This window comes from Scatophagus argus, chromosome 12 (assembly GCF_020382885.2).
Source record: "Scatophagus argus isolate fScaArg1 chromosome 12, fScaArg1.pri, whole genome shotgun sequence".
In the NCBI taxonomy this organism is placed as follows: domain Eukaryota; kingdom Metazoa; phylum Chordata; class Actinopteri; family Scatophagidae; genus Scatophagus; species Scatophagus argus.
In genome coordinates, this window is record NC_058504.1 from 13,335,479 (window position 1) to 13,356,169 (window position 20,691).

The window sequence follows — 20,691 nt, forward strand, 5'->3', positions numbered from 1 at the left end:
TAACTTATTTGATTCACAGCCTTACCGAAGTGTACAGTTATTGCTGCGCTTAGAACGCCACATTTAATTTTTGCCTTCTTGAGTCATATTCTAGTTTGTCCCTCCGTGCGCGCCGTAGTTCATCGCAACTTCCGTTTACGTACTTCCGGTTTTGATTATTTCGTCCATGCTTCTGAAACGGTGAATTTTCGACAAAGGCAGACAGAAGAACAAAACTACAGCTTACCTCAGCAAAAATGTTCAAACTGGAAGGACTCGGACCTAAAATGGACCCAGAGGAGATGAGGAAGAAAATGCGGCAAGATGTCATCTCATCTTTACGAAACTTTCTTATTTACGTCGCCCTTCTCAGAGCCAGTGAGTACAAGAAGATGACATTGACATTTAGTTAAATACTGATACTACTGGCATAACAACGCTTCATTGGTATTTGGGACATTGTTGGGACACCCCACGCATGTTCAAGCGTTAAAGGAAACGCGAGTATATCCTAATGTAGGTTTTTTAGTAGTTATGTGGCCCACAGCATCTCTTTAAGTGTGGCACAGACATCACAGCCACATTAGCTGTAGTGCCCTAATCTCACAGAACACAGAAATATCCCGTTAAATCAGCCCAGTTCTAATTGCATCCAAATATGTTTGACATGTTTGTTATTTTTACAGTGTTTTTAATTTGTTCATATATTTAGTGTGTGTTCTCTCAAGTTTTTAAGTGTGCTCTGTCCTTATTGTAAAGCACTTTCTAACCGTGCCTTGGGGGGTGCAGACTGTGCTGTTATCTGTGCTCTACTTATGGCCTTAACAGAGTGTAATCTTCTGTGTCCACAGCACCGTATGTGTTAAAGAAGCTGGACAGCATATGAACAGAGCATCTGGTCTCTTCTTTCGCTCTCCACTGACGGTTCATTGCATCAGAGACACGATGGACCATCATCAGCAGGCAACCTGAGCCAATACAGCACATCCTGCTGAAGTCTGTCCATCACAGCACCTGATGAAACATCTTGTTCTTATTTTTTTCTTGTTCCTTGTTGGTCATTATGAGTCTGCTGTTATTGTTAAACATATTGTGATCATTATTGAATGCAAAGTTGGATAGTGTGTACACATGTTGTGCTCACACAATAAAGGAAACAGTTGATTTTGTTGGTTTGTTCTTATAGGGCAGATCTGCTTAGACCTGCATTAGAAATTTTGTAGTTGTGCACCATAAATGTATTCTGCAAGGCAAACATAAATGAACATTATCATTAACGAGTTTTAATACAACCAGGAAATCACTGAAAGTAAAATAGAGCACCAGAAAGGAATGAGCAGTGTCTCACTGTCCACATTGTCACTACAGCTTTTGTATGCATTTTCTTCTACCAGTCCTGATGATCACTTATAGTGTAGGCTGCCATGCCCAAAGATACAACAAGGTTTTTTATTTGTTTCTTTAATGTAAATTTCACAAGGAGAATAATAGTCATTTTCTCCAGTGATCGCTGCTTCTAAAGATCTAAATCTCATGGACCTATCAAATGGAAAGCTATCAGGCAGGAATTGGATTCTTAATTAGTATGAGCACCGCTTTTTAAAATCACATAGACAATGTTAAGTCTAGATCTAATTGCGATACAGGTGCAAAAAGAGACAGTAAAGCCTTAACAGGCTGATATTTCTTTTTAATGATAAAATATAGTAAAATGCATCAGACTGGAAATTTGAGGTAGCTAGTGTAAAACGAGATTAACCAAAATTGTATGGACATTGATGCACTTCCACAACATCGCCACCTGGGGGCGGTGTTGTTTCATTCAGAGCAGGGACCACGAGTGATGGAGCCGTCGACGGTGGACGATAAACCGGGTTGGCTGCGTGAATCAGTAACATTAATAACAACCACGAGAAAAGCTTGATTATATTATATGTGAGTTGCGGCATTAGGAGAGGAACAGCTGTGCAGATCGAGGCTGCTCTTCTTCACAAAGCCTGTGACCGCTCCGCATCCTTCCGCGCTATTGTTGTACCCGGTGCCCGCCCATACTCCAGAGCATCTGCAGGAGACCCGACTACATCAGACACTCATCACATAGGAGGTAGGCTGTGAACTTTCGGAGTTCAACTCGCCTGATGCCATTTTAAACAGATGAGATGCGGATTCCTAGAAGCTGTTCCCGAGCAGTTGGCCTTTTCTCTGACAATAACTTGTGTTGTTGCACCGCCAGCAGCACGACGGATGCTAGAAAGTAATACCTGCACTATTAAATATTAACGAGATCCACCGCCTAGTATGGACTTTCCAGGTCATTTCCAGCATATTTTCAAGCAGCTCAACTACCAGCGTCTCCATGCTCAGCTGTGTGATTGTGTGGTGGTGGTTGGGGACCAGAGCTTCCAGGCTCACCGCTCCATCCTGGCTGCATGCAGCTCCCACTTCAGGGCACTTCTGAGTTCCAGTGACAGTTGTGATGAAGTTGGAGGACCAGCAGCTGACAGAGGAGGCGGCCCTGGTGTGATGGAGCTGGACCCAGAGGTGGTGACCCCAGAGGCCTTCTCCACCCTGCTAGACATGATTTACACCTCCACCCTCTCTTTGGGGGCCTCTAATGTGATGGATGTACTGTTGGCAGCATCGCATCTTCACCTCAACACTGTGGTGAAGGCCTGCAAGCTCCACCTATCCAGGAAAAACTTCCCTGCATCGCCACCTAAAGGCTGGAGGTCAGTGCAACAGCAGCAGCAGTGTCCCCAAGCAGAGGGGTCAGTCGCATTGGTCATGGAGGAGGAAGAAGTGGGAGTGGAGGTCAGTCAGTCTGGTGAGGCTGAAGACCAGAGGGTGGGGGGGAAAGTCAGTGGTGAGCAGAGCACTGCACCATTTTTGAGACACAAGAGAAAGTTACATGAAGAAAGGCTCAGTGGCAAAAAGAAATCCTGCAGGCTGCCTGAGGGAACCTTTAAGGAGTGTTCACCTACTGTAACCAGAAGCACTGTCAGTACAGAGGAAGGAGGAGAGGAGCTGCAGTCCCCAGACTGCCTGAAGACGACTACCGGCGGACTCTGGGAGGGCCGAGACGAAGAGGAGGAAGTGGAAGAGAAATACGAAGCAACTAAAGGAGAGTCAGAGGAGATCCAGCTGCCGAGCCAGTCACACTGCAGCATCGAAGGAGTAGGTCTATGGGGGAAGGGTGGAGATACAAGTGGAGACACTGTAGTCAAAGTAAAGGTTGGAGAAGAAGCGGAGGATGATGGAGAGGAGCCAAAGATGGCGATGACTGAGGTGAAAAAAGAAAATATGAGCTCATGCTCCTCAGATTTGGACACAGTACCAAATAATTCTCCTCCGTCTCCACCCCAAGACTGCACAGACAATTTGGAGACACAGCTAAATGATGAGAAAATATCCCCAGCCCATGTTACCTCTTTACAATCTCAGCTGTGCACAGATCATCAAACTGATGCACAGAGAGAGTCTGCAGATTTGGGCAAGGAGTCAGTAGAAAGCGGTGAAGGCCTGGACAGCCTGTCAGAACTGGCCTTTTCCTGTTTCCTTAATCCCAGTAGTGAAAGTGTAATGGGAGCTTTGGGAGAAGAAGACAGCCTAGCTAGCCTCACTGCTGCTGCTACTGCTGCCGCTGCCGCCGCCGCCGCCGCCACCAGTGATACTCCTGCAGTTGCCACGGATGAACTGTGTCAAAACCCAGAAGCTCAGCCCCCTGTTTCCACGTCCTCTCTTGTTTTCCCAGTATCATCCGTCCCCTTGCAGCAGCTTCTTCCAACTCAGGGCTCTGGTTTCAGCGACACACTCATCTTCCAGCCCACCCAGAGCTCTCTGACAGGGTTCCTGAGTGGCATCAGACCAGGTCTTACTCTGGAAACCTCCCTCATCCAACCCTCTGGAGCCGGAAAAAGCTCAGGGGCAACAGCCTTCCGTCGCATTGCCCCCAAAGCGCCACCTGGATCAGAAGCCAGCACAGATCGTTCCTCTTTATCGGCGGTGGATGCTGCTGATCGGCCACCTCTCACTAGAGCTTCTGAGGATGTTCTGTCCAAGTGCAAGAAGGCAGCTGCTGAGGATCACGTGCTGCTGGTGGAAGGGGAGAAGAAGTATGCCTGCAAAATCTGCTGTAAAACCTTTATGAACCTGACTGACTGTAAGAAGCACATTCGTGTCCACACAGGAGAGAAGCCCTATCCCTGTCCAAAGTGTGGCAAACGCTTCAGCCAGTCCTCCCATCTGTACAAGCACTCGAAAAATAGTTGCCTAAACTGGAGAGATGATCAGTCATTCCCAGACACCCTGCTTTGACCTGCACTGATTTGATTTGACATAAATTTGAGTTCTTTGGCAATAGGGACTCTGTAAAATTGATTATTTATAAACACATACACTTCCCTGATCAGTTTTTGATTTTATCTTACATGAAATCAAATTCAATTAGCTGATGTAATTCATAGGTTTTAAAATGTTTTTTTTTAAAATATATTCTCAACTATGCTCTGACTTTATTATTCCATGAAATGAAACAGATAAAGAATAAATTGTTTTGAGTTTTTTTTTTTTACTTTAGTACTTGAGTACTTTAATTTTAAATCTATTTTGAGCAAAACAAATTTCTAAAATGCACACACACTACATTTGAACGAAGCCATCAGTTTTTATTTTTCAGAAACAAAAGTTCTACACAAACCTGGAGTGCTGTACTGTTTTGGGGACATGGTAACCAGTGGACATGGAGCATTAACATCAGAATAAAGTGCAGACCAGTAAGTATAATCCATATCTTAATGGCAAACATTACATTTTGTGATATTTTTAAGCAAATGACAAAACATTATTGCAGTACAACTACAATTTTCCACATAAGGTTTATGGTTGTTTAAAGTGTTTTGAGAAAAATGAAGGTTAAGGAGTGCTGCAGGGTTTTCTCACAAACTCAAATACATGTTTGAATTGTCAAAATTTTGTATTGAGACAAACAAAACTATCAACTAAACAACGACTGGGTGACAAAATGTCTGAACTGCGTTAGTATTCTTGACATTTTTCTCAGCCTTAGTTCAAATTTAATCTCACAATGCAGCCCATTAATAGACCAGTTCATTACCACGATCCGTGCAGCACCAGAGGAGGTAGTTTCAGGCACTAGAAGGTGAGTTCACTGGGCATGTCGGTGCCCTGTAAACCTCCCAGTAGGTTTTGAGCCGACAAAGCTGCCATGATGCCCCTTGTGGAGTAGGTGGCGCTGCCGATGTGTGGCAACACCACTGCACAAGACATGAGAAGACAGAAAATCAAGGCAAAAATTTACATTCTAAAATCAGAGGGAATAGTGGCAAAAGAGGCCCAAAAGCACGTCTGCGAAAGCATATTGCACATCCTGTCTACTCACCGCAGTTTTTAAGTGTCAGTAGGGGGTGGTTTGTTGGGAGCGGCTCAGGTGTTGTGACATCCAGTCCAGCTGCAGCTATCTGCCCACTGGTCAAAGCCTCATACAGATCCTCCTGGTTCACCACAGCTCCCCTACAAACCAGTTTACTCATCTGAATGTACTTAAACATGGCGTCAGAAATACATGACAACAGTCGGCCAAACCTGGTGTTTTCTCTTCATGTACACCCAGGTTTGTGCTGAATGGGAAGTCTACCTGCTTGAGTTGACAAAGACTGCTGTGTTTTTCATCTTTCTGAAGAAGGCTTTGTCACATAGCCCCTGGGTTTCTGGCGTCAGGGAGCAGGAAACAACTATGAAGTCGCTCTCAGACACAAGTGTGTCCAGGGAAACTGCTCAACAGGGAAAAGAGGAAACTAAAAATCAAATACAGAGAACTAGCAACTATCTCACTATTAATGTTAATAGATAATGCTATTTAATAGATAGCATTATTTAATTTTCACTTGTTCTGTTCTGAGTTTTTATCATTCTCCATTCAATGTGCAAGTTTCTCTCATTTTTCTTACCAAACTCTCCATTCACCTCAGCAGCATTGGCCTTGGCTGTCCTCCCAGAGTATAGCAGCCTCTTCACTCCAAAGGGCATGAGTCTCTGAGCAATGGCCATGCCTGAACACAAACCCAACCTAAGTTCACCTATGAACAGGTCTTGATCTTGTTTGAGAAAATAATGCCGCACGGTGCAACTGGTTTAGACAGTGCAGGATTTGGCTTCAGGATCTGATCATATCATAATTATGATAATGAAGCTGCGGTGCCAAAGCAAATGAAGCAATAATAACAAGTCTTACCGATGCGACCCAGTCCAATGATTCCTACTGTGCTGCCAGATAGGCCATAACCACAGAGCCAGAGAGGCTTCCAGGAGCTCCAGCCACCACTGAGGGAGAAAGAAAAAGACAGTAAAACTACTGTGTGACTCAATTAAAGCAATTACTTGTTCTCTTGGCTAAAAAGTTACAGACACTCAAACACAATCAAATTAGACAGAGGTCTGTGTAAATGTGTAACTCGGAGACTAACTTCTTGACTTCCTCCACTCCCTCTGGTAACCTGCGAGCTGTGGCCAGCAGCAGAGCTACAGTCAGTTCTGCTGTGGCGTCAGTCAGGACGTCTGGAGTGTATCCAACACGTATGCCACTGTTGACAACAAACAGTACTGTAACTCAGAAGACATGTGACTCTTCAACCTGCTACTCACAGTTTAAGTATAAGCTACAGTTATTTCATCCAACCTACCGTTTTTTGATTTCATCCATAGCCAAGTGGTCAAATCCCACTGACAGAGTGCTGATTACTTTCAGGTTTGACCCTGAAATCAGATACACAATGTTCTGATTGATTAGTTGATACAAAATCAACCAATAACAATGTTGATGATCAATTAATTATTTTCTAAAATCTATTAGGTAAAAATGTAGAACATCTCTAGTGGTGTAGATCTGTTGCTTTCCTCGGTTTCAGATCATGGTAAATTAAAGCATCCATAAAAACTACTTAAAACCCTTGGAAGTGTTCACGTTCTATTGTCTGAATAAAAGTAGAGCTGCTCTTGTAGCTTAGAGCTTAGGATGCTGACCCTGAACTGTAAGAGCAATTTGCCTCTCTCTCTCTCTCTGTCATTCATTCCCTGTTGTCTCTCTACAACAGTCTAATAATAGTAGTAATAAAAGCATAAAATGCCCCTAAATTACTCACTATGTCATCTTAATTCAGCCTTTTCGACCCTGATCAACAGCTCTCAATAAAACATGAAAACTTCCATGCACTGTAAATGTATTTGCGTTTTATATTGATGCTCATAGATCCTGAGCTCTGGAAAAGTTTGATTTTCTGGAGGAACTTTTAATAAAATATTTCATAGACTCAAGAACTGACTGAACAAAAATTAACCAAAGGATTACTGGGTAATGAAAACACAACGGTTGTTACTTCCAGTCCTAATGCTATTCTTTTTAAATTATACATAGTTTCAAATTGATTTTAAAATCTTACTGCTCATTTTAAAAGCCTTGAATGATAAGGTCCCTCCTCAGTCCTTTTAATTCTCTCCTAAAAACTCACTTTTAGCCTATGCTTTTTTCTGAACTGATGGTATTTGTTTGCTTGTGATGGTATTGTTTACACTTTTACTCTGTTTTATACTTTATGCCCAGGATGTTATTCACTTTTATTCTTTGTTTTTGAAGTTTTAAAAAGGTGATGTGCAAATAGGGTTCTTATTTTAATTGTTACTATCACCGTCCCATACTTAGGACTTCCTGCAAAGCGGTAATGATGTACCTGCAGCATCCAGGACCTCAGCATCAATCTTATCGGACAGCAGACACAGAAGGCCGTGAGCCCCCTGCACACCTTTGAGAAGCTCTGCCCTTGGCACAGGTTCATCAGAGTCCCACAGGGACACCTCACATCTGTTTACATGGAGACAGAAAAAAGGACCAAATGCATGTGACTCTGTCATTTAGACATATGGATTAATATAGGCACAAAGGCTGTCATTTAGGATAGTTAAAAAAAAAAACTGCCTGTCACTTTATTTTGGCTACAGAAGCGTGCAACATGAAACCAAGCAAAACTGATGACTGTCTGAGAATAAGGCTGAGCTAAACTGAAAAATAAGTCAGTCACGCACACCGCTGTTTGGTAATAAATGTTGTTAAAAAAACTGCATACACTTCAGCCGTTGACAGGATCTTCATCCCCTCTTGAGGGATGCGCCTCGTCAAGAAGACCTTCATGAGTTTAGCAGCTCTCTGCATCCCACGTTGTAACGACCCGTATGAACTCAAGTCCTCTTCGGACAGAAGGGCGCAAGACTTCGAGGAAAAGGTAGATGTCTGCACACTCCTCCAAGACTGGGACTACCAAGGTTTTACCCTTTAGCGTCTGCTGTACTCAGCATAGCAGGGCTACACATCGCGCGATTCTTCACACATCAGGAAGTACTTCTTACCGCGCATGCGTGGAGCTGTAGCTATTTTAATCTATCGGGTCGGTCTGGTTGCATTTCTTCCCTCCAATAACGTCTTCTCAAGGCTTTCAATCCCATCCATCATTCAGATCAGATACAATTACGTGGCACAGATGAAATTAAAAGAATGTCTTGTTGTCATTCTGTATATAATCTTTAAAACAATATTTATACAAGGATATATTAAATAAATGAATCATCAGCCTGTTAACGCCAGGCCATTCAGCAGCTCAGTTTATTTGGATGCAACTTGTTAATCATAGAAAGGGTATGTTTACATTTCTCCTCTCATTCGCTTCCTGTGATCATGTAACAAGCTAGGAGCGGACAATGTTCTCACATCGACAGTCGTGAACCGTAGGCCAGACTTAATAATTACATGAGTCAGTAGTAGTTGTGAAACGCGCGTAAAAGAATAGGTCTACTACTCGCTATGACGTAGGACTACTTGCACTTTATTTGAATATTTACATTTGGCGTAGTTCTACTTCTTTACCTTTTCCAATGGAAATAATGTTGAAAAAAGTACTCTTATATTTCTTTACTTAAGTAAACATAGTAATAGGCCACATTCCACATTACAAGTCACGTCCACTGCGCGAGGACTTGCCTCCGAAGTCGCCTGCGTATGACGTCACTGTCCTCTCCCGCATTCTCCTGTCCTCGCGCTGCTGAACGGTCCTCCGCTGGGGCAGCCGCTGAGCTGTACAGGCTGAAGTCCTCACCAGCGAAAGAAACAGAGGGCGGAATAAGGAGCAGTCGGCACTCGAGGAACAAGCCAGCCGCGTTTCAAAACGAGAAATTAGAGTTGGGGAATACAGTCTGGAACAGGTCAGAAAACTGTCTCCTGGTAGGGTTTATATTTATGCCGTGGACACTGCGGCTAACTTGATAGTCAGCTGTTAACGTTAGCTTGGACTGGCTGTCACAGGCAGTATCGTATAGCGTGTTATTGTGGTTTGCTGCAGGAACGAAGCTCGTCGGTCTGTGTCAAAGCGCCTCGTTTGATTACCCGCCTGTTAACAATGGGTGTATGTCAACGTATTAACCGCTTGCAAGAATTTGAAGCCTTATCACTTAATAAAGAGTCACATAATGCAGGCGTTACCGCATTATCCTTGCCTTATGATGGTCAGCAGTCCACAGACTGAAAACAACCCTTAAGGGAAGATTTCAGTGCAGACAATTCTCTCATTATATTTCACTCCGGTTACTAGTATGTTGTTTTCATGCGCTTTATACTAGAGACACATCCTTAGGTGCAATACTGTACTTTATCAGCAATTATTACAGTCTGTCTCATAAGTGCAACAAGAAAGCCGATTGTCATTGTTTTAACCTATTCATTTTTTGTCATTGTGAGGCAGTGAAGGAATGCATTTTCGCTTCTTTATATGGGCAGAATAATATTTGCTCATCTGAAGGAGCTGAAATATCATGGAGCTTCATCACACTGATCCTGTTAATCCAGTAATGTCTTTGGTGGCCTAACACAAAGCCCTCTGACATTAAATATATGTATCCTCATGTTGCTCAAGCCTTCATAGATTTCCCATTAGACTTTTCTTGATGAATCACTCCGATAAAGCCTATATATGAGATGTAATTAAATATTTCCATGTCATTTCAGAAACACCAGAATACCTCCAAGGTTCACCCCACCCACTGCACACTTTTGGCTGAGGAACTTGCAGAGCCTGTCTGAACTTGCCAGCGGCAGCAGCAGCAGGTTTAGTGGAGGCATACGTGTACTGTGCAATGGCTCTGTTGACCCTGCACAGGCTCCCATCCATCCCCACCAGTCCAGTGAGTCCAGTCATTTCCACGCCTTGTTGTACACTGAAATATTTGGGCACATTGCGTTCATACCTGTCGAATGCAACATTGAACTGAGCTGTTAGCAGTGTGTGTTTTCTTTGTCAGCCCTTTCCAGGGATGTTATTGCACTGATAGGCTTACAGGGCAAACGTGCCACAGACAAGGTGTCATCAAAGTAATTCAGCTCCCATTCACATTCGCCGCGGTGATGTCAGAGTGATTGGATCACCTTCTGTCTGTGTAAATGCTACTGTGGTTGATTAATGCATGCATACATACATTGTTTAATAATCTAAACACTCATCATCAGCCTCTTCATGTTATCTCCTCTTTTCTCATTCTGTCATGAAGATTATTTGACATCATGTCCAAACCCTGGCTGTTCTTCTTCCTAACCAAAACCATAAATGACCTGACTTTGGGTCCAATTCTGTTTTTTTTTTTTTGCATATTTTTTCACAGAATCTAATCATTCTACTATCTTAACTTGTGTTCTCTCTTTTTTTTCTTCTTCAAACCGTCATCAGTCCTCTCCTGGCTCCTGCCCACATCTTCTCTTTAATTTTTTTTTTTTTTTTTTTGTTTTCTTTCTGACTCTGTCTGGACTTGTCAGTTTCGTAACAGGTAATGTGGCTGTTGCAAGTTTCTTCTTCTGTAAATACCCTGCTGCGACTTTTCTCTCTCTCTTGTTTATTCTTCCCTCTCCTCTTTTGCACTGCATTTCTCTCTCTTGTATTTCTATAGTTTCCCTGTCAGTATCTTTGTTTTTGCCCCCCCCCCCCCTCCCCTTAGTGCCCTCCTCCTCTAATATTTGTGTCTGCTCACATCAGTCTTCCACTGCATGTTATCTGTGTTGCACCACATTTCACCTGAGAAGTTGCTGAACTTGTTTTCCAGATGTTTGTGTCCTCACTTTTTGACAGGAAAAACAAAATCCGACACACTGTCTCCAATGCTCCCAGAAAGTCTGTTGCATCAAGTTAGAAACATGTCCTCTTGGGAGCGTTAGAAACACTGTGCAGTATTTTCTTGTAATAATTAATGCATCACAACTCCACATTTACTGTAGTGTGAATGATAACACAATGGAGGTTACATATATTTACTCCCAGTCTTCTTGATCAGATTTGTGATTTATTTCATTTTTTAAGGATGAAAGCCTCCAAAGAAGAGGAAGACTTCAGAAAAGGTAGTTGTGCATCAGTGCCAAAACAAAATGATTCCCTCAAAATGATTGACATCAAACTAAGTGACTTCTGTCCAACTGCAGGGAGAGCTTTGCCCTTGTGAAGGGGGCTGTCCATCTGCTGGAAGATGGCAAGCAGGCAGACATCGATGAAGAGACTTCTGTCCCTCCAGTTTCTCCGGCAAAGGAAGGCGTCGGAGCGTCAGACATGCGGCGCAGACATGTTCATGCCATGGTTGAACAGCTCAGGCCAGAAGACACCATAAAGCTGGTGAGACCTCGTGGATACATGCATGTTACAAATCAGATCAGTACTACCTGAAAATGTCCTTTAGAAAGAATTCTGTTGGGCAGCTAAGTAATCTTGTTTTATCAACAAATCATCTCACTAGAGAGGTAACATCATGCTACACTCATATAATGAGTAGATTATGGTGGAATCATCTTGCTCTTGTCACAGTCTCACAATCTTCTAGTATTATTGTTTTTTTATTATTGAATTCACAATTTATTATTATTAAATAATCATGTAGACGGTCTGTAAGTTGTTCAGGACCGCATGACTGCAGCACATCAAAGTTTATTGTAGACATTTCTGGATGATGCTGACAGCTGTGCATGTCACTGATTTACTGCAGAACAATATATTACTGATAGAATTCCACAGATTTTTGAGATTGACCAGTAAGTGTTGCATGCAGCTGCTGGATTCATATCAACTTCAAATATGAAAACATTACTGATAAGGGTAATCTGTGACACTTAACATTTAGTCATTTCTTTTTTGCTTTTTAAAACAGTGGGAATCATTAAAAAAAATCATTCAGAACACAACAAACACAGACATCTTGAAAAAAGCATTAAGTCATTTATTCAGTGACTTGCATGCACCGCTATAGCAATATTACTGTGCATCAATTGTGGAACTTGATCTAAGCAATAAAACCAACAGCCCAAGAACAGAAGTTTACTCAAAGCAGAAGCTATGTGGATGGCAGAAGAACCAGCCAGTCAGTCAGTCTATAATGTAGTAGTTTCTGAAGTGCACAGTGATTTGGAGTTACTGTGTAGTGTGGGCCAAACGCAAAAAAAAACAAAACAAAAAACAGGTATGGTCCTTTAAGTGGACTGCAGTCAGTCAGCTTTTCTGATTTGATTTCTTCACAATACTCGAGGAAAATGTTTGACACTTTTGTGTGATCAGGCTTCATAGGAAACAGCAACATGTTGCGTGTAAAGTCCACTAATTTTACTTGGCCTCGCTGCTCTAGCCCTTCTCCTTTCTCTTTCTCACATCCTCTTGCCTGGCAGGCGGTGCAGTTGGAGTCTGTCAGCTCGGTGAGGGTCAGATATCTGATCATTGTCTCCACCCTCAGCAACAAACAAGAGAGCATCCTGTTGGGCATGGATTTCCCCACCTCAGACAGGTGTGTGTGAGCAAGATGCTGCTGTGTTGCATCACAAGGAGGCCAGACACAGTAACACAGATTTCCATTCAGTTAATGATTTGTTGTTTTGCTTTCACGAGCTAAACCGCCTTCTTCGTATCATGTCTCTGTGTCCTCCCTGCCTCTTTGCAGTGATCATTGCACCATCGGCCTTGTTCTGCCGGTATGGAGCGACACGCAGGTGTATCTGGATGGAGATGGGTAAGGGACATTTTTAAAAAGGGTTTGAGGACCGAATTGTGAAAGCACAAGCAAGGACTTTGTAAGACTGCAGCACAGACCGTGCAGCTTGAAGCCTGGGATTGTGGCCAGAGATAATGTGAATGAGTAATGTCTCTATTTATGGAACTGAATCAGTCTCCATAAATTACAACTGCTCTTATCAGTCACTTAGACCCTTATATAAGCATGGAGATCATGTGTTTTTATAATGAAATGAAAGCAAAGTATGGTTTGCTACTTTCTGTGTGAATACGAGAAGGTTAGAGAGACTTTAGCAACAGAAAGATCTGGTTTATATATTCCCTGATTGCGCTGTGTATCACCCAGAACCCCAAATGTCCCAAAAAATTTGTTATAAATGTGGCAACTCATTCGCTGCGAAGCTCGGCGGAGGATGTAGACAGTTGCACTTTGAATCCGAGACTGACACCAGCTGTGTTTTAAGTAACCTGCTGTCAAATGCTGAGCGTCACATGAGACGCTTTGATCAGCTGCTGTGTCACACCAGCGTGTTCACCCTCATTAGGCTGCATCACACCTCCAACTGTGCTGCTTCTCTCTTGCTGTCCTCACATTTTCATTCTCCACTTTCTTCACAAGAACCATCACTAATTTACACAGAATGACTGCATGATCTCACCCTGGCTGTGCAGTAATGCATCTTATTACTATTACTTACACAATCCTCACTTCTCTTCATTTTCCTCAGACTTAATTATTGAAGCTCGTGTTGCTGTCTTTTTTCTGCAGTGGTTTTAGTGTAACCTCAGCTGAAGAGACCAGAATCTTTAAGCCTGTTTCTATGCAGACCATGTGGTGAGTAAAAGTGCAGACACCCATGTGTTAATATTTCAATATCCTCTTATGTATCCTTTTATATAGCCTCTTTCTGAGATTTTCAATACCCTCAGTTTCAGTACCTTTGTTCCTCCCCCTCCCCACTTCTGTAAGGTCAGTGCTACAGGTGTTGCATGGCTGCTGCGAGCGAGCGGTCAAGGCAGCGGTGATCCCAGGCAATGGCCTTGAGTGGGCTCAGCACTACCACCACCACACTGAGTCTGACCGCTATTGCCTTAACGAGTGGGAGGCCATGAATGACCTGGAGTCGGTCCGCAGGGACAGTGATGGACAGAGGTAAGTAAAGAACCACACCTCAAAACTGTAGTTGTATCTGTAATGGAGTAAATAAAATGAAAGTTGTCCTTTTATTGCTAGTGCATTTGTAACTAAGTTTCACATTTTACTGTACGTTAAGCTCGGCAGAAAGAATTTCCAATCAGGAGCTGATCAAAGAACACCTGAGAGACATCATGAGGACTGAAGACCTAGACAACCTCACGTCTAAAATGGTAAGACGTATGGGCATATATAAAGAGGAACTTGAATTAAGTCAGAGAAGTACAAGAGCATTCGCGAGGAAAATAAAATAAGAAAATAAGAGGATGTACGTATGTCTGTGTAATTTGATCTTTCCCCTGCGACTGAAGGTGCACTCAACCCTGGAGACCAGGATAGGCTTCGACATGAGACCCTATAAGGAGTACATTGACAATGAGATCCTGGTCACCATGGCACAGATGGACAAACCCTCCAAAATATTTGACTATCTTTACCTGGTGAGAGATTGCTTGGCTCCAAAGGCATTAACCTCTGTATTAGGTCTATATTAGTAGGCCTCTATGTTACCACAAGGGTAAGAGACATTTCTAGCACTTTAGCCAGTAAACTAACGGAAGTGTGCTTTCAGTCATGTGACTTTAACTTCCCCTTTGAAAGAGATCTGTGTTGAAAGTGATAGGGAAGATGACTCTCTTGGCCCTTTCCTTTTTGTCCTCTGTGGCCTGGGCTCAACCTCTCTTTTGTTTTCTGTCTGCAGGGCTCTGAGTGGAACGCAGCTAACTTCGAGGAGCTGCGGAAAAACAAGTCAGTGTTTTCACCTGCCACACCACACAACTGCAGCTCTCTGTGTTTTTGTCCGTCTCAATTTTTCATTGTCCCATGACATGGGTAACAATTGTTTATTGCATACTGCTGAGTCACCGCTGTGGCTCTAACTTTGTATCTGTGTGCTTTTCAGTGTGGGCTATATTCTGAATGTGACAAGGGAGATTGACAACTTCTTCCCAGAGTCCTTCACTTATATGAACATCAGAGTGTATGATGTGGAGGAAACCGACCTGCTCTCTCACTGGCCAGACACGTACAACTTCATCAACACTGCAAGGTAGTCTTGAAACACCAAACATCAATAAGCCCATTAACTGCATGATGTGGTTAATGATGCTTTTTTTAAATTTGTCCATTTACTAGACATGACATTGCTAGACACACCAGTTGTGCTGAAGCTCAGTCGGGAGGAGAAATGTTTGACACGCTAAATCATCTGATAACCACAGCACAGACAGGAAAGGAGAAGACAGATGCCAGTCTTGCTGGCAATTATGAAGCTGGACCCCCCCCAAGACAGTTAGCTTAATACAAAGACAGGAAGCAGGGAAACAGCTAGACGAGCTCTCTGCGCAATGGTAACAAAAACAAACAGACTGTTTTATGGCTTTCAGCAGTTGCCAGGCAACCAGGAAGTTACTGTGTCTGGCCAAGAAATAGACCTAAACATAACCCCCATACACATAACTGTGTTTTTTTGTGTTTTTCTGTACACTTTTTCAGTTTAAACAAACACGAATACTGTGTTAATTAATGAGTTAGTGGGGCTGGTTTACAGATGTTTGTTCCTATGGACAGAGCCTTACTAGCTGTTTCTTCATTTCATTTTGGCTGCCTGCTGTTGCTTCATGTTTAGCATACACACAATAGTGTTATCAGTGATCACCCAGAAAGTGAAGTGTTTTTTTTTGTTTGTTTGTTTTTTTCCTAATATGTTGAACTATCCTTTGCATCATGCACTTCCGGGGTGTGCCTCACCACCTAAAGAGACCTTTATTTCCATTAATTTTAGGCTATGTGAACAATGTTTACAAACTCAGACTGAACCAGCAAATTTATTAACTGCACTAACCAAGCAGCGCAAAACGGAAAAATAGTGCTTCTGTATTTTTGGATCTTATTTGTCGCCACGTCAGCTTGTACATTCCAACAGAGCGTCACGTATCTTCTGACCTTTAGCCTTCCTCAGCCACTGACTAAGCTCCTCTTGAACCCCCGTGTATCACAGGAAGAGTGGACAGGCGGTGTTGGTGCACTGTAAGATGGGCGTTTCTCGCTCAGGGTCCACGGTGATTGCCTACGCCATGAAACAGCAGCAGTGGCCACTGGATGTGGCGTTGCCGTACGTCAGGGATCGCCGGCCCATCGTCAAGCCCAACGAGGGCTTCATGAAGCAGCTACAGACCTACAACGGCATCCTCAACGCGAGGTCAGGCATGGTGTTAGGTCTAAAGCCGCGCCAAGAACTCCATTCAAAAATGAGCAGTCAGTTGTGATGTCCAGTGCCGCAAGAGCACCATTCACCACTGTCTGTGACTTTTTAGATATTGATTTGTGGGCTCATGCGAGGGTTGTGCTGTGTGTCATTGCAGCCAGCAGCGTCACAGCGCACTCTGGAGGCGAAAGTCTAGAGACCAAAGACAAAAGTCAGTGCGCAAGGAGGAGGTCGGGGATGGAAACCCAGAGGAGGAAGAGGAAGATGATGAAGAACTTGGTGATGAAGATGAAGAGAGTCCAGTTGAAAAGTATTCAGGTAGCCCAGATGAAAAAGATGATTCAGAGGAAGACACAGAGGTAATTAATTCCAACAGGGATATATTATTAGCACGTAACATCTTAGTGGCCCATATGGCACATTTTAAACGCTGCAGATTTTTCTTACTTTCAGTCTCTTCATCTTCCCAAACACACCCAGGTTTTTGAAGAGCCCACTACCCAGTATGATGCAAACCAGGGACCTGGGCAGATGAAACCACCAGAAGTCAACCCTGTTATCACAGTAATGGAACCAGACAAGCTGCATGTGTCTCTTGTTCTTGGTGCAGACATCGCTCCTTCGCTAACAGTTTTCTTTTCTTCCTATCCCTCAACTCAAGGTCGCTCCGAGTGTTAATCGCAGTGGCAGGATGAACCTCTTCTCCCTCATGCAGTCCATTAGTGAACTGGACGACGGAGATAGAGAACAGGTGAGTGCCCGTCTAAGTTAAGGACATTTACAGGAGCCTTGTAACTGATTTCATCACGTTTGCTGTTTGTTTTTTGTCTTTTGATTCCACTTATATTTATACACGCATATCAGCTTAACTGGTACTTAAAGTGCAACGGTACAATCTCACCTTAATTTTGAGAGATGTTCTTTTCCATTGTTTGAAAAATCCAACCTATATGTCCTTTTTCAGGTGAAAGGAGAGACTGTTTTCACTACTAATACTAGAAAACGGAAGATACAGGAAACATGTATATTTCATTATCCATTATAGGTTCTTTTCCTTGATTTCAAGGTTGAAAAGATGTGCGTTAAATAGAGCCACTCTGTAACTGACTCCTCTGTTTCTTTGTTCTTTTCTAAAGGTACCTGGCAGTCCGAGGCGGTCTCCAGGACAGCGGAGACGTAGCCAAGGTCGACGAGGTCTGATTCACCAGAAAGGGTGTGTGGATGTTTCACCTGAACCGCGTCACCTGCAGGAAGCAGGTCAAAGCAAAACCTAAAGAGCTAAGGTCCGAAAGAGCTGGGCGTTACAGGAGGGAGAGGGACCTTTAGAGGAGGAAAAAGTCCTGAAAGAGACAACACCTGAAGTGGAGAGTGCTCTGGTAACATGCTAAAGTTTTTATACACTGATACACTCGGGCTTTTTATTTCAGATTATTTACATTGTCAGAGTTTTAAATTGTGTTTTGCAGGTCTTTTATTACATAATTTGTTATTATTACTGATGGTTCACTGATGTTAAAAGGATCTTGCCGCAGTATTTCTATACCAGTGAAAGCTAAGGTGCCTGATGGCTTAAGCGATTCTCAGTGTAAATTGCTGTGTTTTTTTCTCATGTGTTTTTGTAACATATCTCATCACACACAGCTGTACCGCCTCTCCCTCCATGTAGCAATCGCCCCTCTTCCCTTTTCCCTTCTTCAGCTCCCACATCATCACTCCAGTGATGATATCTATGCAATTAACATTCTCCTTTAAGCTGTATGCTGCCAATCCAAGGTAAAAGGTTTTATTTGCGTTTCACATTCTCTCATCAGAAGATGCGACTTTGTCCGCAGATGGGATGATTTCCATGTATCCGAGCTGTGCATTTTAGACCAAGTCAGGGCCAGTGTTATGACACAAGCCTTTCTGCCAAACTATGTATTCCCATGTGCCAATGAATAATTTATCATGTCAGTATATTAAGAGCCAATGTCACCCATTTTATTTTTATTCCCTCTATTTGAACACCAGGCCTGTACGAGTGCCTTCAACCTGAGAGTGAAATGACTCTGTGACTGGTGTTTTTACTACAATGTGGCGGCTATACCTTACCTGTACTTTTATGTACTGTTTCTCACTTGGTTTTATTACAGTATAAATGTGACTTCCCAAGGTTTTGCATGTTTGTCTAATGCACATATATCAACACGTAATTGCTGATGACCTGGGTGCATGTTATGAGTTTTTATACGAACATGTGAGAGCAAATTGTTCAGGGTTTTCTTGTGTATTTATATTGACATTTAATGGACAGAGATCAATTATTCGATATTCTGTTTTCAGAATTCCGATCACTAGATGCTGGTGTTACTTTAAATTCAGTGAACACAAGCTAAATCTTACTGCATTTAATGTGCATGCTCACCTTTCAAGAAAATATGCACTTTATAATCCCACGACACACACTGTTCCCACTGCCTGAGCCAATGTCACGCTGTAATATGATTAAAATGATTTTATTTTGTTGTGTCCACATCTCTATGCCTTATTGTGTTTCTTTCTTTTCTATGCTACTCACACTCTGTTGTCTACACTTCTTTCTTGTTTCCAGAAAGCAGTATGAGTAAATATAAATGATTATGCTCAGTCCAGCTGTTTAGTTTTCTTGATTAAGTAATGCACCAGAGAAGAAGTGCTTCTGTTCAGAAACATTTTATCCACAAGAGAAAAGCACAGGGAAACGCAACCGGATCTTCATCACCCTTGTCTTTATGCTGACATTCACTGTAGTGATGGTCATCTCAATATCAGTATGATGATAATTCACAAAAGAGCAAAGAGTAAGGGATACAGAAGAAAGTTTTACAAAACAACAGATGTGACAGTTGACACATAAATTCATGTCCCAACATATTTCCTTCGAGGTTCACTAAGGATGATTCCTCCCTCTTTCATTGCTGTCCTAAACATCTGAATCTGTGAAAGAGACAGAAAAGATCAACATGAAGGAGGTGATGACTAGAAAACAACCCCAAATCGATTTTCTGACAGCAGCTGGTGCTGCATGTACTCACAGAGTCAGAGCGATATGACCATGGAATCTCCGTGTAGACCATCCTGGTGATGCCAGCCTCCTGGCACCGACGAGCCAGCACCTCACCCACAGCCTGACACGCTGCTGCACAGTGCGTGGAAGCCAGCATCTTCTTCATTGTCCACTCCTTGGTTGAACAGGAAAGCACAGGGATCGAAGAGCTGCTGGAGAACACTTGTGCTGTCACATGTTTCTGGGTGCGAGAAAACTCCAACCTGAAGAAAAAAAAAAAATAAATAAAAATGAGAGACCAAAATGGTAAAAACAGAAGTGGGAGAGGCAGGAGGAATCAAACAAGAAGAAAAAATCTTTCTGCCAAGAACGACTGAAATACAGATGAAATTTTATCTGTTTAAAAAAATCAACTGATGAATAACGTTTTATATTATTATGTGCCCTTATCTTAAAAAAAGAGGAAAGATTGTGACATTTTATCAATAGTCACACAGACCTGTGGTAGTACTCCCGGTGAGGCCAGATCGTCTTCCAGCCCCGTTCCTTCACAGCCAGCGCCATCTGCTCAAGGTTCCGGGGGTTTCTGTTCACAAAGGTCGGGTTCACGGCTTCATTGTCATCTGCGCGGGGCCCCGGCTCAGGGGTTGCTTGACTAAAACACCGAGCTGAGACATAAGAAGGCACAATCGATGAAACAAAGGCACGAGCGAACAAGCTTATCAATCAATCTATGCTAGCACTGTCTACTGGTTAAGTAAGGCTATGAGCAGTATCTAGTACTTAGATGTAAGCTCAGCTGTTAAAGGAGATACCACTGCAATGAAGATAACTTACCTGTCTGATTTGCAGCCACAACAGGGCGGCATCGTTGAATTTGACTTAAGAACAGCCGTACACCGCGACTCGTTTCGCTCAAAGCCATCTCCACTAAATAAAGCTCAAGTCAATGTGCCAACAGCGTTAGTCCTTAAAGAGGCGAAAACATACTCGTTTACTCTATTTGCTAAGGACTCACCGTGACATGTGGAGCGCCATCTTTGACATTCAGACAACATCCGGTAAACTTGGTGCTACTTTAGAAGCAACACGGACAGGAACAAATACCAACGCTCCAAAAGATCCGTTTCCGTGTCTTCAATCAAAAGCTCTTTTTTTGTACATTTCTGTCCATTTACAGTAACTTTTGACGGTAAAA

General features: G+C 42.8%; 5 protein-coding genes across 6 annotated transcripts; 3 read left to right on the plus strand and 2 right to left on the minus strand.

Moving 5' to 3' along the window:
* The first annotated feature begins 128 nt into the window (after positions 1-128).
* On the plus strand, positions 129-1,143 carry tomm5 (translocase of outer mitochondrial membrane 5 homolog (yeast)). Its single transcript, XM_046407008.1, has 2 exons — positions 129-357; positions 831-1,143. The coding sequence occupies exons 1-2, from the start codon at positions 237-239 to the stop codon at positions 863-865; spliced, it is 156 nt and encodes a 51-aa protein (XP_046262964.1). The 5' UTR covers positions 129-236; the 3' UTR covers positions 866-1,143.
* A 149-nt stretch (positions 1,144-1,292) lies between these two features.
* Positions 1,293-4,487, plus strand: LOC124068611 (zinc finger and BTB domain-containing protein 5-like). The gene has a single exon (XM_046407007.1). The coding sequence runs from the start codon at positions 2,278-2,280 to the stop codon at positions 4,291-4,293; it is 2,016 nt and encodes a 671-aa protein (XP_046262963.1). The 5' UTR covers positions 1,293-2,277; the 3' UTR covers positions 4,294-4,487.
* A 75-nt stretch (positions 4,488-4,562) lies between these two features.
* grhpra (glyoxylate reductase/hydroxypyruvate reductase a) lies at positions 4,563-8,391 on the minus strand. The gene is made up of 9 exons (XM_046405345.1): positions 8,115-8,391; positions 7,722-7,852; positions 6,678-6,750; positions 6,462-6,578; positions 6,230-6,318; positions 5,946-6,047; positions 5,633-5,768; positions 5,378-5,508; positions 4,563-5,252 (listed from the first exon to the last, which is right to left on the minus strand). Exons 1-9 carry the CDS (start codon positions 8,198-8,200, stop codon positions 5,131-5,133), a joined length of 987 nt encoding a protein of 328 aa, XP_046261301.1. The 5' UTR covers positions 8,201-8,391; the 3' UTR covers positions 4,563-5,130.
* Positions 8,392-8,659: 268 nt separating this feature from the next.
* Positions 8,660-18,982, plus strand: si:ch211-203d1.3 (protein phosphatase Slingshot homolog 3). 2 transcript variants are annotated; one of them, XM_046405342.1, is made up of 17 exons: positions 8,660-8,680; positions 10,043-10,218; positions 11,382-11,419; positions 11,501-11,687; positions 12,728-12,843; positions 12,997-13,065; positions 13,837-13,902; positions 14,038-14,220; positions 14,342-14,435; positions 14,574-14,702; positions 14,963-15,009; positions 15,164-15,310; positions 16,262-16,462; positions 16,626-16,827; positions 16,949-17,032; positions 17,130-17,219; positions 17,605-18,982. In XM_046405342.1, the coding sequence occupies exons 2-17, from the start codon at positions 10,171-10,173 to the stop codon at positions 17,740-17,742; spliced, it is 1,839 nt and encodes a 612-aa protein (XP_046261298.1). In that variant the 5' UTR covers positions 8,660-8,680; positions 10,043-10,170; the 3' UTR covers positions 17,743-18,982. The 2 variants fall into 2 exon arrangements, with proteins under 2 accessions (XP_046261298.1, XP_046261297.1); XM_046405341.1 differs by lacking the exon at positions 8,660-8,680 and adding an exon at positions 9,066-9,243.
* Positions 18,983-19,143: 161 nt separating this feature from the next.
* Positions 19,144-20,566, minus strand: mrpl18 (mitochondrial ribosomal protein L18). Its single transcript, XM_046405346.1, has 4 exons — positions 20,331-20,566; positions 19,993-20,161; positions 19,522-19,756; positions 19,144-19,423 (listed from the first exon to the last, which is right to left on the minus strand). Exons 1-4 carry the CDS (start codon positions 20,416-20,418, stop codon positions 19,346-19,348), a joined length of 570 nt encoding a protein of 189 aa, XP_046261302.1. The 5' UTR covers positions 20,419-20,566; the 3' UTR covers positions 19,144-19,345.
* Between the last annotated feature and the right edge of the window lie 125 nt (positions 20,567-20,691).